Below are 16,268 nucleotides of genomic sequence, written 5' to 3'. Positions count from 1 at the left end.
TGACCCTGGCAACTACAGGCCAGTAAGCCTCACTTCAGTACTGGGCAAACTGGTTGAAACTATAGTAAAGCACAAAATTGTCAGACACATAGAGGAATATAATTTGTTGGGGAAGAGTCAACATGGTTTTTGTAAAGGGAAATTATGCCTCCCCAGTCTACTAGAATTCTTTGAGGGGGTCAACAAGCATGAGGACAAGGGGAATCCAGTGGATATATAGTGTATTTAGATTTTCAGAAAGCCTTTGACAAGGTCCCTCACCAAAGGCACTTAAGCAATCCTGGGATAAGAGGGAAGGTCCTCTCATGGACTGGTAATTGGTTAAAAGATAGGAAACAAAGGGTAGGAATAAATGGTCAGTTTTCATAATGGAGAGAGGTAAATAGTGGTGTCCCCCAGGGGTCTGTTCTGGGACCAGTCCTATTCAACATATTATAAATGATCTGGAAAAAGGAACAAACAGTGAGGTGGCAACATTTGCAGATGATACAAAACTACTCAAGATACTTAAGTCCCAGGCAGACTGCGAAGAGCTACAAGAGGATCTCTCAAAACTGGGTGACTGGGCAACAAAATGGAAGATGAAATTCAATGTTCATAAATGTAATGTAATGCACATGGGAAAACAATCCCACCTATACATATAAAATGATGGAATCGAAATTAGCTCTTACCCCTCAAGAAAGTGATCTTGGATTCATTGTGGATAGTTCTCTGAAAACATCCACTCAATGTGCAGCAGCAATCAAAAATAAACAATGTCGGGAATCATTAAGAAAGGGATAGATAATAGGACAGAAAATATCATATTGCCTCTATATAAATCCATTTTACGCCCACATCTTGAATTCTGCGTTCAGATGTGGTCGCCCCATCTCAAAAAAGATATATTGGAATTGGAAAAGGTTCAGAAAGGGCAACCAAAATGATTAGGGTTATAGACGACTTCCATACGAGGAGAGATTAGTAAGACTGGGACTTTTAAAGAGACAACTAAGGGGGGAAATGATAGAGGTCTATAAAATCATGACTGGTGATGGCCCTAGCCTAGGTTTGCCAGAAACTGGGAATGGATCACATGATGATGACCTGTTCTGTTCATTCCCTCTGGGGCACCTGGCATTGGCCACTGTCAGAAGCAGGATACTGGACTAGATGGACCTTTGCTGTGATCCAGTATGGCTGTTCTTACGAGATTAAAGTTGCCAGCACCAGTAATTTTACATGATATTAATTATCCTGCTTGTGTGGCTCTATCCGTTCCATCAGCGTACATAGGGGATATTATTTCTAGACTCTTTTTTTAACAAACTTTCCCATTCCAGTAATACTGCTTTTTTTCAAACAGGATATTTGGGGAGCAGCATATGAACTTGAACTTCTCTAGTAAACTAATATTAGCACATTCATTTTTCCCCATCATATATACAAAGCTGAAACACAAAGTTACAGCACTTCTGGATTCCTCACATGGAATCTTGATGTCCATCTATTTATACCAATGGGAGAGCTGTTCAAAGTAGTTCTTTGCTCTACTGGGGCAACTGCAGTATAAACAAACCAATCCTTCGCTTCCACCAAACAAGAGAATATTATGTGTTATGGATTTTTAATGCATATGTGCTTTCTCCCCTCCTTGTGCTACCATTGGAATTTCAGCAACAATATTTAAAGGTAAAATGATTCCAAACTACATTATTGATAGCAGTAAGTATCTTATATTAATAATCAAGTTATATACAGTTGGACTACCTAGCATTCTTAAAAACAGTTTCCTTTATTTAGCAGTGTCAGTTTTCTTTAGTTTTGAACATTTATGTAACTGAACCAGAAGAACCTTCTAACATTAATGTAATGGGGGAGCCAAGGTAGGATGCAGTTTTATGTTTTAGTATGTCTGAATTTAAATTTAAAAGAATAGATCATAGCTTTGCCAGTTTATCAAATGAAGACCTTGTGGCTGTACACACTACCTTTCATGGATTTTTGGGCTGCACTAAAGTCCAATTTCGTAATACAAGAGCCATGGTGGGCTGAACTGTACACTCATGATTAAGAGGCAGAAAACAGTGACATAAGCGCATTGCTAGCTAAGCCTGAAGAACCACTACAGATGCTAGTACCGTGAATTGACTAAACTTATGAGCAAATGATAAATTAACTTCATAGTTAAACAGTATTTGCAAAAGGCTTAATACACAGCACTCGAGGGACTAAGATTCTCCATACTAATAAAAATCTGAACCTTCATGAGGTCTGGAATAAGATCAAGGGAGACAATTGAAAATAAAATGTAAGAGTTCATTTCCCAGTGTATTTCAATTGCCTTTTGAAAGTACTTACAAAATTCTCTTTTTTTCTTTTTTTTCTTTTTTTAAATAAAGATCTGGAAATGGAAAACATGGACCAGAAGTCATCTGAAAATGATTCACATAAGCAGAGACCAGAAGAGACTTCAGCATCTGAGGACCTCAGCTTGGTCAGTCAAGAGCCTGAAGGAGAAGAAAGTTCTGATGTTACTCACCTCGATTCATTATCTCCTGTTGATGCAGACAGTGATAGCATTTCCATTTCAAACCAGGAGTCCTGTATCACAGAAATCCATGAGGCTATTGTTCAAGAGACAGAAAGTACAGAATTAGATAACAAGCCTCAGGAACAATCTCAGACTGAGAGAGATTCCAGCTCCAATGTTAATTGGGATAATAGAGTACAGCCTATGGAATCCATATTAGCAGATTGGAATGAAGATATAGAAGCATTTGAAATGATGGAAAAGGATGAACTATGACTTCTAATAACTTATTTGTGGATAAACAAAATGGTGAATTTGTTGGGTAAAAGTGAGGCCCTAATATCTAAGAATTAGAAATTGTTCAGTATTGTGATGAGCAACCAGGTTTCACCTGGATAATAGAAACCCAGCATGTGTTATAATTTATATGGTTTTAATTTTTCCTGTTTTGAAATGGGAATGTGCAATTGAACTGTTTGTATGGCTCTGTTGCATGGTGCTGTAATACAGGAGGTTTCATTCAGGGAATTAATCAGATTTCTGCATTCCAGGCTTCTGGAGAGCAGATTGCCTTGGCCTCTGGAAAGGTAGAAGTTGAATGTAATAGGATTAATACACCACTTGTTGGTTGGTTATGGCACTTGAAGGCAATAGTCAGAGGCTATTCTAGTTGAAGGTTCAGTTTCACTGATAAAGGCCTTTATGGAGAGAAATAGGTGCAACTGTGAGACATTTCCAGCTGTAATGTCTTTAAAACACAGCTAGAAACAGCTCAGTTTGTCCTGACATTTATATCTTAATAAGATATAGCAGTGTTGCTCATCACTCCTTCCATCTGTTTTGAAGAATGTCCAAGATGACTTGGATTTTTCCTCTTCTGCTCTTATTTCAACTAGAGAGGCTGTATAAACCAAAGGTTTATACTTTATAATGGTTTATAAAGGTTTATACTTTATACTGTATAAACCAAAGGTTTGCACTGTCTGCATGTGCTCTATTAGGAAGCTCTCTTAGGAAAATTAAGAAAGCTTTGCTAACTAGAGGAGTAGTACATAAAGGTTCACAGTGATTATGAAGATTGTTACTTGAATTAAGGTAAATTGGGCAAAACATGTTTTAATACAATTTTTCCTTTTTGGCCTTCCATGCTTAAAGCTATCAAGCTTAAAACTACCCTAATATACAGAATTTAGCATTATTATTCTCTGAAAATTGAAATTCTCATCTCTTGAGTATCTGTGACAATTTCTGTTTTCTCTACAAGATTTATATCTGTCAGCCTTAAATTTGTAACATTTTGGGCAAGAAAGCCAGTATCAATAGTGAAGTACAACTGTTTACCTTTAGCTGTTGGGTCCATAATTCAAAATTTAGTGATGTGAAGTCAAAGAATAATTGATATGATACTTCGTGGCTTCTGGGTTCTTTTTTGTTTGTGTTTGGTTTTTTTTTTTTAATACAGGTAAGCCTGGTTCCTAATTTATCATGTTTTCGGAAGTATCCTCTAATTAAACCACAAATCTGTTTAAGCAAACAAGAAGCAGTTAGCTTAACTGTGTCCAAATTAAAACTGCCAAAAATCTAGTTTAAGTTGATATATAGACACGGGTTTTAGTTAATTATGGTTCAATTCAGTATTTAATTAATCTGTTTTTTCCTTTTCAAAGAGAGACTTAACACTGCCTATATCACGCACCAGACTAAAACTGAAAGTTTTTATATTTATATATAATCTTTATAATGGCAGACAGATGTATCCCTGTCTGAAGTGCACCTTTCATTTTACTGGTGAGATTAAAATGTGCCGAATATGCAAATGTCAATCAGTACAGCCATACTGTATTGTACTTGTGTATATTCATATACGGTTTCAAGTCCCAGACAAATGTTGTATACATGTAATCTGACAGTGACACTTGCTCTCAAGAGTATCAAAATGCACAAGTACCTTTGAGAGCATGTTAGTCAATCATAATACTACACAGAAATTGAATGACAATTTAACTGAATAGAGGTGTAGTTAACTTTGAGATAGTGAAGCAGTAGGGAACTAGTGAATAAGTGTCCTTTTAAAATGTAGTTTTAATTTCTTTGCACAAATAACTATGGAGGTTTGGGCTTAATATATTGGTACAGTGCTGAAGCTTAATACTTCGTCATTTTAGACTGAGGGATTGATTTTAAAGGATGGGATTATTCCTCAAAATCTTTGAAGTGTCCTTTGTAAGGGTGCCCAGCTCATGCAATTGAGGCATGCCTGGTATGGCCACAGAATCCAGTGTGTGTTTTTCTGGGCAAAAGATGATATGGCTGCAAGTGACCAGTTGCACCATACGGTGGTATAGTTCAGAAATCGTAACTCTAAAAAGGAGTTAGATATTTCCAAATGTCAGAATCTGGTGCCACTAATGAGGGTTTTTATTCTAACTCTACTGGATGTAGGCTACACTAATAAAAGCTGCACAGGTTCTGTGGTTATATTCTCTAATCTCACCACGGAAGTACCTTCGTTTAGGTATTTTTAAGGATTGTATGTAAAGTGGTTTTCTGGTCATTACATTAGCAAAAGGTTTGTCAAATTAAATTTTTAATATGACAGCTAAAGTTTTCAGTTCCTTCCTGCAGAAAGTGATTTAGTTTTTAATGCTAAAACTTGTCTTTAGAAACATTATTAGAAGTTGATGCTCTAATTCTCCCTGTCACCACAAGGTAATCATTTATGACTGACTAACCTTACATTAAGTGTAAGCACTGACACAACAGTTCTGACAGAGGCACATTCCATTCTCTGAAGTGAGGGATTGTTAAGAGAATCCCTTGATATAATTTTTGAAGCATCTGTTGTTGTGTGGTGGTCTACCTCAGATAAATGTTGTCCCTTTTTTTGAGATTAGTTTAACTTTAACTTTACCTTTTTTAAGCGATTATGATGGCCATAGATCCATGGTTTACAGAACTGATTCAGGTAAAGTAGACCTTTTGGGGAAAAAAGGATAGATTAGGGGACAATTTTATTCAGGTTTTTTCACTGTCTTTTTCCTAATAAAGATGGAAATAGACTTTAGTTTTAACCTCTTCATATCACTCTAAAAATACAATAAAAGTTTCTGTAACATGTTAATGCCATTTTAAAAAGCAAAAGGAATGTGTGATTGAACAGAAGATAATTTTGGAGAGGAGTAGAGTGTACTTTGCAAATTTTGTAAAACTTCTATTGTGCTTAGAGAATATTCTTCTTGCATCACTATGTCAATATCATGTGTATATTTCCCTGCTCTGATTGTGCTATTTGGTTAACTAAAACACTGAAGAGTTTAGGATTCTTATTTAGAACTAGCACATCTTATTCCCTAATGTAATTCAAAGTAGCCAATTTAATATCTCCTTTGATGTTAAAGGAATATTCTCTATTTACGCTTACTGTTTCATAATGAAGTTTTAAAATAAACTGAGCATTGTTTCTCCTCCTCCTCCCACCGTGGTTTTAGCTGAAGGCTTAGCTTTAGTCAGTGAAACAGTGTGTGGCGAGATTGTAGTGAATGTTAACAGGACACCTTATGCAAAGGCTTCAGTCAGAACATAGAAAAAACATTCTGTGAATGAAATATTGTATGTTTGGATTTTATAGGATTTTTTACCAGCCCAATTTACATCCATATATTTTCTTATGATGTAACTTATGAAATATCTAAAACAGGTGCTGTAATACTACTGTTGGGTTTTACTGTCTGGTGATAAGTGTATACAATATTTCTAAGAGCAACTGTGTACTGTGATGTAAAAGTCTGGGCTAAAATGTATATAATCCTTGTATATAATTGAGTACTGGATTATAATTGCTGATTGTAAAGATTTAATAAAATATGTAAATATTCTGGTCAAACTCCTTTAAGAATTGCCTGCATGATCCACATCTTCGCCTTCTGGAAAGCTTTACACATCATCCCTCACAGTATCAAAGGATATACAAGGAGTCATGGCCCATCACTCATTTCCTTCTGGCAGCCAGAGAAACTAATTGCAACCTCCTCTAGCTGTTTAGTGCCACTGAGCTGTACATCTTCGAGTTTAAATAATTGCTTTAGTCTCAGTCCAGAGGGCCTAACACTCAGTACTAGTGTGACTAATAAGGTAGCATGTTGCACATGGTACCCTTCTATGGTGTGCACACGTGCACACACACAGAGCTTCACTTGTGCCAGGGAGATGCTCAGCAAAGGGCCTTGTGCTTTGTTGGCATAGACAGAGCAGGGACGCACCCCACCTCCCAAACCCAGGTCTCCCGCAAGGCTCTACTGAAGATAAATAGCCTCACATCTAGCCTGATTTGAGCAATGGGGGTAATTAAAACATTGGAACAACATGAGGTGGGGTCTCCAATTGCATGAAGACTCAGTCAAGATTGGATGTCTTTCTGGAAAGTAAGCTTTAGGTCAACCACAGGCAATGCTCTTGATGTACAAAATACTAGGTAAAAGTCTATGGCCTGTATTATACAGACAGTAAGATCAAATGCTCATAATAGTCCATTCTGGCTGTTAACTGTGGTAATAGGCCCTGCACTTCTTTCTGAAGACTGAATCCTCAAGAGAGTAGGAACCTATTCCTCCTCCTCGCAGGATGCAGTGACCACCTCAACTACTATCTCTCCTCTTAACTAGCCCTGAAAGATTTTGAAATCCTTAACCTACCTATCTACAGCATTATGCTTGAAACTGGCAGCTGTTCAGAGAACACTCAGCCTGTTTGGCTGCTGTGACTCCAATCCTTCATTGAACAGTACCTTATCGTCATTAAACAGGCCAAAGACTTGGATGCATGGGGTATTCCAAATCTACTATGACCCACAAGTCTGCTCCTCATAGCAAGAATAGTTTCTAGTAGAAAGGCTTATTTTTAAGCTATTAATGCATAGCATATTGTTAGCCCACTCACTTTTAAAAAGGCAGCATTCTACACTTGGACCTGAAATCCCTGCAGCTCTTTGAAGTCATGGCAGGTTTGTAAGTACAATAGTTACCAAGAAGCTGTAATGCTTCTAGATAAACCCATGCTGCAAAATGAAAGATTCTCTACTGGGGCAATCTGCAACCAGACTGAGCTTGGGTCTACTGTTGTTCCATCTCCTACTACTGACAGAGTCCAGCCTGCTGCAGATTCCCGTTCAAGACTCCACTCTGTTCAGTGACAAGATTTCTCAAGAGGCTATGACATGCCATTCCATCTGTTCATAGATCCACACCTATAAGATTTAAGCCTACCCCTCAACACACTGATGAAACAAACCCTTTCAGGATAGCTCTCCATCCTCTGTTTTATTGACATCAGAGAGGAAGGTTATTAAGTTGATGGGTGTTCTCATGCACAACGTTCCCTGAGGATAAGATGACCTAACAGTCTCAACCTCCCAACCAAACCACAAGAATTACCAACAAAGACTAAGGCCAGGTTTAGACTACTGACTTACGTTGGTATAACTATATCCTGCAGGGGTGTGAAAAATCCACAGCCCTACCAAGCTAACCCACAGTGCTGTCAGTAGGAGGGCGCCTCTTGTGCAGGTGGAGTAACTACAGTGATGGGAGAAGCTCTCCCATCAGCATTGCAGCATCTTCACTTAAAACGTTGCATTGGTGCAGCTGTCAGTGTAGACCTGCCCTAAACTACATAGCTTGTATGTCAAGAGTGCACTGAGCTATTATCTTAGTAGATTTTGTTCAATTAAAAAGTCCCCTTGCTTATTTGTAGTTTATGGGCATAAACCCATAGCTATGTAACACTGCATCAAGACATGTTACAATTTAAGGGGCTGATTAAGTGACAGTTCTCAAGCCACTGAGCCAAAGCAATTGCCACTAGAAGTGAGCAAATAATTTTTCAGTTTAGGGACCAACCAAAAGATCCCTTCCAAAAAAATTTGTTTTGGTAAGAAAAAAAAATGGTTTCAGAACTGAAAACTTCGTTTCAGACCAAAACACACCAGAAATGGAAAAAAACTGAAATGAAACAAAATTAAGTTTTTCGTTTCTCTTTGGGTGTTGTTCATGTTTGCTTAAATATAGCTAATTTTCAAAATGAAAAGTGAAGTGAAGGATTGAAATGTTGTTTCTAAATGGTCAAACTAAACAGTTTAGACTTCTGCAAAATTTTTTTTTGGCCCAAACTGTCAAATTTGATCTGACTTCAGTTTCAGAGCCCCCACAAAATGCATTTTCCAGCTACTGTACTATTGCCTGAAATTTTTTTACCCAGCTCTAATCACCCAGCTGAAATGCACAGCTGGTACAGAGTATCATCCATTCTTTCACACACAATTACTCTCAAGGTATAACTTCAAAATCTGATATTTTATGTGGCTGTTTGTCTTTATTTAATTAGATCTTCCACAAGGATGATTGCTAGTAAAACTTTCAGGAATGTGACTCTATAGATGTAGGCAATACTCAAAGTGAACCATGTACTCTGTTGTAACGAGTTCTTTAATTTGATTCCCTGTACAGCTCCATATGACCCAGCCCCACTTCTTTTAAGTTCAAGTGATGGAATTTTAATTGAAAGAATTAAAAAGCAGCCCATGACTACAACAGGGGTCAAAAAAGAACTAGATAAATTCATGGAGGATAGGTCCATCAATGGCTATTAGTCAGGATGGCAGAAATGGTGTCCCTAGCCTCTGTTTGCCAGAATGAGCTATGGGGATGGATCACTTGATGATTACCTGTTCTGTTCATTCCCTCTGGGGCACCTGGCACTGGCCACTGTCAGAAGACAGGATTCTGGGCTAGATGGACCTTTGGTCTGACCCAGTAGGGCTGCTATTATGTTCTTAGTGGTTCCCGAACCAGGGGTATGCATAGCCCTGGAGGTATGCAGAGGTCTTCCATCTAGATATTTGCCTTGTTTTACAACAGGCTACATAAAAAGCACTAGCCAAGTCTGTACAAACTAAAATTTCATAGACAATGACTTGTTTATACTGCTCTAAATACTATACACTGAAATGTAAGTACAATATTTACACCAACTGATTTTTATAATTATATGGTAAAAATGAGAAAGTAAGCAATATTTCAGTAATAGTGTGCTGTGACACTTCTGTATTTTTATATCTGATTTTGTCAGCAAGTCATTTTTAAGTAAGGTGAAACTTGGAGTGCGCAACAGAAATCAGACTCCTGAAAGGGATACAATAGTCTGGAGAGGTTGAGAGCCCCTGAGCTAAAACATCTTTTATGTCTCATCACCTACAATATCTTAATCTAACTTAACTGATTGGTGTTTTTGTTTGTTTGTTTTTTTTTAAAAAAAGCTGGGTAATAACCAGCAGTTCCTTATCCACATGAAGTGATAGGTTTCAGAGTAACAGCTGTGTTAGTCTGTATTCGCAAAAAGAAAAGGAGTACTTGTTGCACCTTAGAGACTAACCAATTTATTTGAGCATAAGCTTTCGTGAGCTACAGCTCAATTCATTGGATGCATACTGTGGAAAGTGTAGAAGATCTTTTTATACACACAAACCATGAAAAAATGGGTGTTTACCACTACAAAAGGTTTTCTCTCCCCACTCTCCTGCTGGTCATAGCTTATCTAAAGTGATCACTCTCCTTACAATGTGTATGATAATCAAGTTGGGCCATTTCCAGCACAAATCCAGGTTTTCTTCCCCCCCTCCCCACACACAAACCCACTCTCCTGTTGGTAATAGCTTATCTAAAGTGATCACTCTCCTTACAATGTGTATGATAATCAAGGTGGGCCATTTCCAGCACAAATCCAGGGTTTAACAAGAATGTCTGGGGGGGGGGGTGTAGGAAAAAACAAGGGGAAATAGGTTACTTTGCATAATGACTTAGGCTTGAATAGAGACTGGGAGTGACTAAGTTAATTGTATCCAATTTGCAAATGAATTCCAATTCAACAGTCTCTCGCTGGAGTCTGGTTTTGAAGTTTTTTTGTTGTAATATCGCAACTTTGTCTGTAATCGCGTGACCAGAGAGATTGAAGTGTTCTCCGACTGGTTTATGAATGTTATAATTCTTGACATCTGATTTGTGTCCATTTATTCTTTTACGTAGAGACTGTCCAGTTTGACCAATGTACATGGCAGAGGGGCATTGCTGGCACATGATGGCATATATCACATTGGTGGATGTGCAGGTGAACGAGCCTCCGATAGTGTGGCTGATGTTATTAGGCCCTGTGATGGTGTCCCCTGAATAGATATGTGGGCACAGTTGGCAACGGGCTTTGTTGCAAGGATAGGTTCCTGGGTTAGTGGTTCTGTTGTGTGGTATGTGGTTGCTGGTGAGTATTTGCTTCAGGTTGGGGGGCTGTTTGTAGGCAAGGACTGGCCTGTCTCCCAAGATTTGTGAGAGTGATGGGTCATCCTTCAGGATAGGTTGTAGATCCTTAATAATGCGTTGGAGGGGTTTTAGTTGGGGGCTGAAGGTGACGGCTAGTGGCGTTCTGTTATTTTCTTTGTTAGGCCTGTCCTGTAGTAGGTGACTTCTGGGAACTCTTCTGGCTCTATCAATCTGTTTCTTCACTTCCGCAGGTGGGTATTGTAGTTGTAAGAATGCTTGATAGAGATCTTGTAGGTGTTTGTCTCTGTCTGAGGGGTTGGAGCAAATGTGGTTGTATCGCAGAGCTTGGCTGTAGACAATGGATCGTGTGGTGTGGTCAGGGTGAAAGCTGGAGGCATGTAGGTAGGAATAGCGGTCAGTAGGTTTCCGGTATAGGGTGGTGTTTATGTGACCATTGTTTATTAGCACTGTAGTGTCCAGGAAGTGGATCTCTTGTGTGGATTGGACCAGGCTGAGGTTGATGGTGGGATGGAAATTGTTGAAATCATGGTGCAATTCCTCAAGGGCTTCTTTTCCATGGGTCCAGATGAAGATGATGTCATCAATATAGCATAAGTAGAGTAGGGGCATTAGGGGACGAGAGCTGAGGAAGCGTTGTTCTAAGTCAGCCATAAAAATGTTGGCATACTGTGGGGCCATGTGGGTACCCATAGCAGTGCCGCTGATCTGAAGGTATACATTGTCCCCAAATGTAAAATAGTTATGGGTAAGGACAAAGTCACAAAGTTCAGCCACCAGGTTAGCTGTGACATTATCGGGGATAGTGTTCTTGACGGCTTGTAGGCCATCTTTGTGTGGAATGTTGGTGTAGAGGGCTTCTACATCCATAGTGGCCAGGATGGTGTTATCAGGAAGATCACCGAAGGATTGTAGTTTCCTCAGGAAGTCAGTGGTGTCTCAAAGGTAGCTGGGAGTGCTGGTAGCGTAGGGCCTGAGGAGGGAGTCTACATAGCCAGACAATCCTGCTGTCAGGGTGCGAATGCCTGAGATGATGGGGCACCCAGGATTTCCAGGTTTATGGATCTTGGGTAGTAGATAGAATATCCCAGGTCGGGGTTCCAGGGGTGTGTCTGTGCGGATTTGATCTTGTGCTTTTTCAGGGAGTTTCTTGAGCAAATGCTGTAGTTTCTTTTGGTAACTCTCAGTGGGATCAGAGAATAATGGCTTGTAGAAAGTGGTGTTGGAGAGCTGCCGAGCAGCCTCTTGTTCATATTCCGACCTATTCATGATGACAACAGCACCTCCTTTGTCAGCCTTTTTGATTATGATGTCAGAGTTGTTTCTGAGGCTGTGGATGGCATTGTGTTCTGCACGGCTGAGGTTGTGGGGCAAGTGATGCTGCTTTTCCACAATTTCAGCCCGTGCACGTCAGCGGAAGCACTCTATGTAGAAGTCCAGTCTGCTGTCTCGACCTTCAGGAGGAGTCCACCTAGAATCCTTCTTTTTGTAGTGTTGGTAGGGAGGTCTCTGTGGATTAGTATGTTGTTCAGAGGTGTGTTGGAAATATTCCTTGAGTCGGAGACATCGAAAATAGGATTCTAGGTCACCACAGAACTGTATCATGAAGTGAGTAATTATTGCCCATTGTATAAATATTAACACTGCATAAAGAGACAGTAACTTTTTAAACTAGTCATTCTTCTGTGTAACTAGATACAACAGGCTAATTTTGCGAAAACCCATTGCCACAGCAAGACTTCAACCAGAGGTACTGAACAGCCATATCAGAACCATGCGGGGCTTTACCCAATAAACCAATTCCTTTAGTGCAGTGGTTCCTAAACCATAACAATCTGTGAACCCCTTTCACTAAAATGTCAAGTCTTGTGAACCCCCTCCTAAAAATGAATATTTCCAGGGATTTTCTCCTTTACCCGAGTATAAATTATAAAAGCAGTGATCTTGGAAATGTGTTTTTATGACACACTATTTATTATTATTTATCATTACAGTATTTTTATTACATTATGAAAACAGCAACACTCTTCCAAGATCTCACTTTCGTAGCTTGTATCACTTTGAATAAGCCTGTTATAAGACATACTCCTTGATGAAACATAGGAGCCTTAAGATGTGAAACAGCATGAAGGTTTTTAAGAAGCCAACTCAAAGAGTTCCTCCTACACGAACATTCAGGTCTTGAGCAGTCCAGGCAAACCACGCACATTACAACAAAGCTTAAATTTGTTCTTCATAATAATTTTAAAAACAGCAAAAAAATCCACCTCCCTTTCCATTTCTTACAAAGAGTCTTGACATTTAAATCTCCTTGGTGTGATAGATATGCTTGCTTTGATCTGCTTAGCGCTTGGAAGTCCAGGGGCTCTGGTTGCTGGTCCTGTGCTGCCCAGGATCCCTAGGGACAGCTCTGTCCGCCATAAGGGAATTTTTTCTCAAGAACCCCCTGTAACATTTCATGAACCCTAGTTTGGGAACAACTGCTCTAGTCTAGTGAAAGCAACAGCGACTGCAGCAGATTTGATATTTCCTCCAGTAGAGGGCAGGTGTTCCGCACAAACCAACCTATTCATTTCATTACCAAGTGAGATGTAGTTGATTCCTCATTGCCAAGGCTCTGTAGGTGAACTGGGGGTAATGGCCATGGAAGTTATTTTCAGGTCCTTTATTTTTATTGTTTAATAATAAAAATGCAAAAATCTCACTTGGACAAGAGCAAGGAGAGAGAAAGAAAACATTAGGGGCCAGTCACAGAATGGTGAGCGTTTTCTGATTTCACAAAACAAATTACTTTTGATACTGAGCACATAATTTGGGTGATAACTTACAAAGGCCCAGTCCTGCATCCCGTATTTCCTGCAGAGCATGAGTGACTTCAGTGGGACTTCTCGCCCAACTCAGGGCTGTACGATCTGTGTACAATATTGATAGAAACCAGTATTTCATAAATATGAAGTGGCTCTATTTACAGGCATGTTGGTTTTGGTAGAAGGGTCTCTCTCACATCTCTTAGCTCTTTTAACAGAGTGGCCGCCACAATTCCAACAGTTTATGCTTTTATCATTTTAAGTCAGATGTTTAGATTACTTTGGGATAATTTTCTGTATTTGATCTAGAATATACCCTTTAGCTTGCACTAAACTTTCATACATTTAAATCCAAAAATAAAGACTAATTCTAAAATTCCTTATAAAATGCCATCTAAAAAAATAATTCTTCATTAGCACGTGATGTATGGCCAGCTCACGGAATGTGCTAGGGGCCCTCAAAGTGCATTTTCTTCATTGCGCATTGAAGGTGCCCAGCAGCTTGCTGGATCTCAGGCCGTTAGAAGAGTCAGGCTGTTGAGATCTGTAAGTTTTAAGTACCTATTTAACAGATGGGTATACTGGCAGAGATGAGTTAGGGCCACATATCATGCAGCATGTTGTGGTGGGAATGGGAGGCAGACTTCCCAATTCCCCATGCTCTGTTTTAACCACTAGCCAGACTTCTCCTCTGAAAGGAGACGTGATTTTTTAATTTTAGAATACTAATACTAGGAAGATAGTATAAGAGTGCAGCTTAATACAGTTAGTTCTACTACAGGTACAAAATGGTGCTGAAGGAGACTTACAGTTGTTTGCATATCAGTAACCAATTGCCCCAAGCTTGGCTGAAACACCTGCAACTTTGAGATTATTACACAAGACATAGGACAACATGATGGCTTTCACTGCCAGTGAACAGCCACGAATGCATAGCCACGTGAAATTCGTGGCACTAGTTTGATTCTGCATTGAAGGCATTTTTCTAATAATCATCAGTTCCAAATTCTCGACAGTCTGTTCAGTCTTGCATGGGAGTTTAACAAACCAAACATCCTGTAAAGAAACAAGGGGCGCATTCTCAAGGATTCAGCTGGATGATTTGTGAGTCAGTCTAGGCACAAAGGCTCAAATCCTCTCCCCTGCACAAAGCCTACGTTAAACAAGCTTTGTGCAGATGGGTTACACAAGGGTTGGAGGAAAATTAATCCTTCCCCTTTCCTCTCCGCAGCGCATTTTGGCTGCTGATCCATACATGCTATGGTAGAGATTGTGCCCAAACCCCACCCTGCTCCAGAAAAAGCCTTCATGCTACTGGGGATGGCGGTGCCACAAAGGAAACACGATGGTATACAAGCCTGTAACTCCCCACAGCTCCCAACTAGCCAGCAACACCTCACCTATTCCACCACCCTATTGGGAAGGGAGTTTACAACAATTACATGGGCCTGATTTAATCTGCCTGTGGCAGAAACAATTAACTATCACTGGTGCTTAGACTCCTCACAAAAGCACCTCTCCAAGAATCAATATGGCAAGACTCATCCCTGATAAATTCTATCCCCTAACTTCATTCTATAGACATGCCAATAAATGGAGGACTAAGGTCCAGGCATCTCACTGGGGCCAAGGGAATCTCTTTTGGCTAGAAGAGGTTTCTTCTGTGTGGCCCATTACTAACCAGGAGGATTGTGGAATCCTTCCCGTCAATCTACAATTCCTGGAGAGGAGATTTTCACATAAGTATAAAATTCATTTATTTAAAGGCCCATCAGGTATGAAACAGAGAGAAGAAAAAAATTCTCTAAATGCCAAATACCCCTTCAGAGGATAGCTAGCCACCTAGCCTGGTAAGACACACACAAGGAAGAGCCACTGCATTTTATTCAGACCCTGCCAGATGCTCCTTGACCTCAGTGGGAGTGGAGGGCGCTCAGTGCCTTCCAAGCTTGAACCCACAGTGAGAATTCTCCATCTAGAGTAACCTGATGTTTGTGCAGAGGAAAACGTACTATTCGGAATGAAAGGCAGCTCAAAAATGCCTCCCTATGTCATTATATGGGTTTTAGGGATAAGAGCTCCCGCCAAGAACCCATCAGATGACCAGTGGAGGCTTACTGCTATTATTACACAGCAACAACAGACCAGCTAAAGCGGTATGCAGTTTGGCTGTAGCTATGTCAGTCCCAGGATGTTACAGAGACAAGGTGGGAGAGGTGATATCTTTTATTGGACCAACTTCTGTTGGTGAGAAAGAGAAGCTTTTGAGCCACACAGAGCTCTTCTTTAGATCCTGGAAAGATACTTCCAGCATCTCAGCTAAATGCACGGTAGAACAGGTTGTTTAGCACAAGTAGCAAGCACATATTCTGAGGCAGTGGTTGCGAACCAGGGGACCGGAGGCAGGTTTCAGGGGATCCGCCAAGCAGGACCAGTGTTAGACTTGCTGAGGCCCAGGGCAGAAAGCCGAAGCCCCACTGCATGGGAATGAAGCCCAAGGCCCTCGGTCCCACCACCTCAGGCTGAAGCTGTAGCCTGAGCAACTTGGCTTTGCAGGGGCCCCTGTCGTGTGGGACCCCTGCCAATTGCCTTGCTTGCTACCCCCAATGCCGGCCCTGGCTTTTA

At 40.1% G+C, this 16,268-nt stretch overlaps 1 protein-coding gene across 4 annotated transcripts in view; it reads left to right on the top strand.

Moving 5' to 3' along the window:
• Positions 1–6,390, top strand: part of EDEM3 (ER degradation enhancing alpha-mannosidase like protein 3) — a 46,099-nt gene extending 39,709 nt beyond the window's left edge. For 2 of the 4 annotated variants that reach the window (XM_074961127.1, XM_074961124.1), the window contains 2 exons: positions 1,660–1,707; positions 2,385–6,390. In XM_074961127.1, coding sequence (XP_074817228.1) covers positions 1,660–1,707; positions 2,385–2,791 — 455 coding nt within the window. In that variant the 3' untranslated portion in view covers positions 2,792–6,390. The remainder of the gene's footprint in view (positions 1–1,659; positions 1,708–2,384) is intronic. The other 2 variants (XM_074961125.1, XM_074961126.1) reach the window with 2 other exon arrangements.
• The last annotated feature ends 9,878 nt before the right edge of the window (positions 6,391–16,268 follow it).

This window comes from Natator depressus, chromosome 8 (assembly GCF_965152275.1).
Source record: "Natator depressus isolate rNatDep1 chromosome 8, rNatDep2.hap1, whole genome shotgun sequence".
Taxonomy (NCBI): domain Eukaryota; kingdom Metazoa; phylum Chordata; order Testudines; family Cheloniidae; genus Natator; species Natator depressus.
The sequence above is the reverse complement of the archived record's forward strand: the minus strand, read 5'-3'. Positions and strand labels throughout refer to the sequence as shown.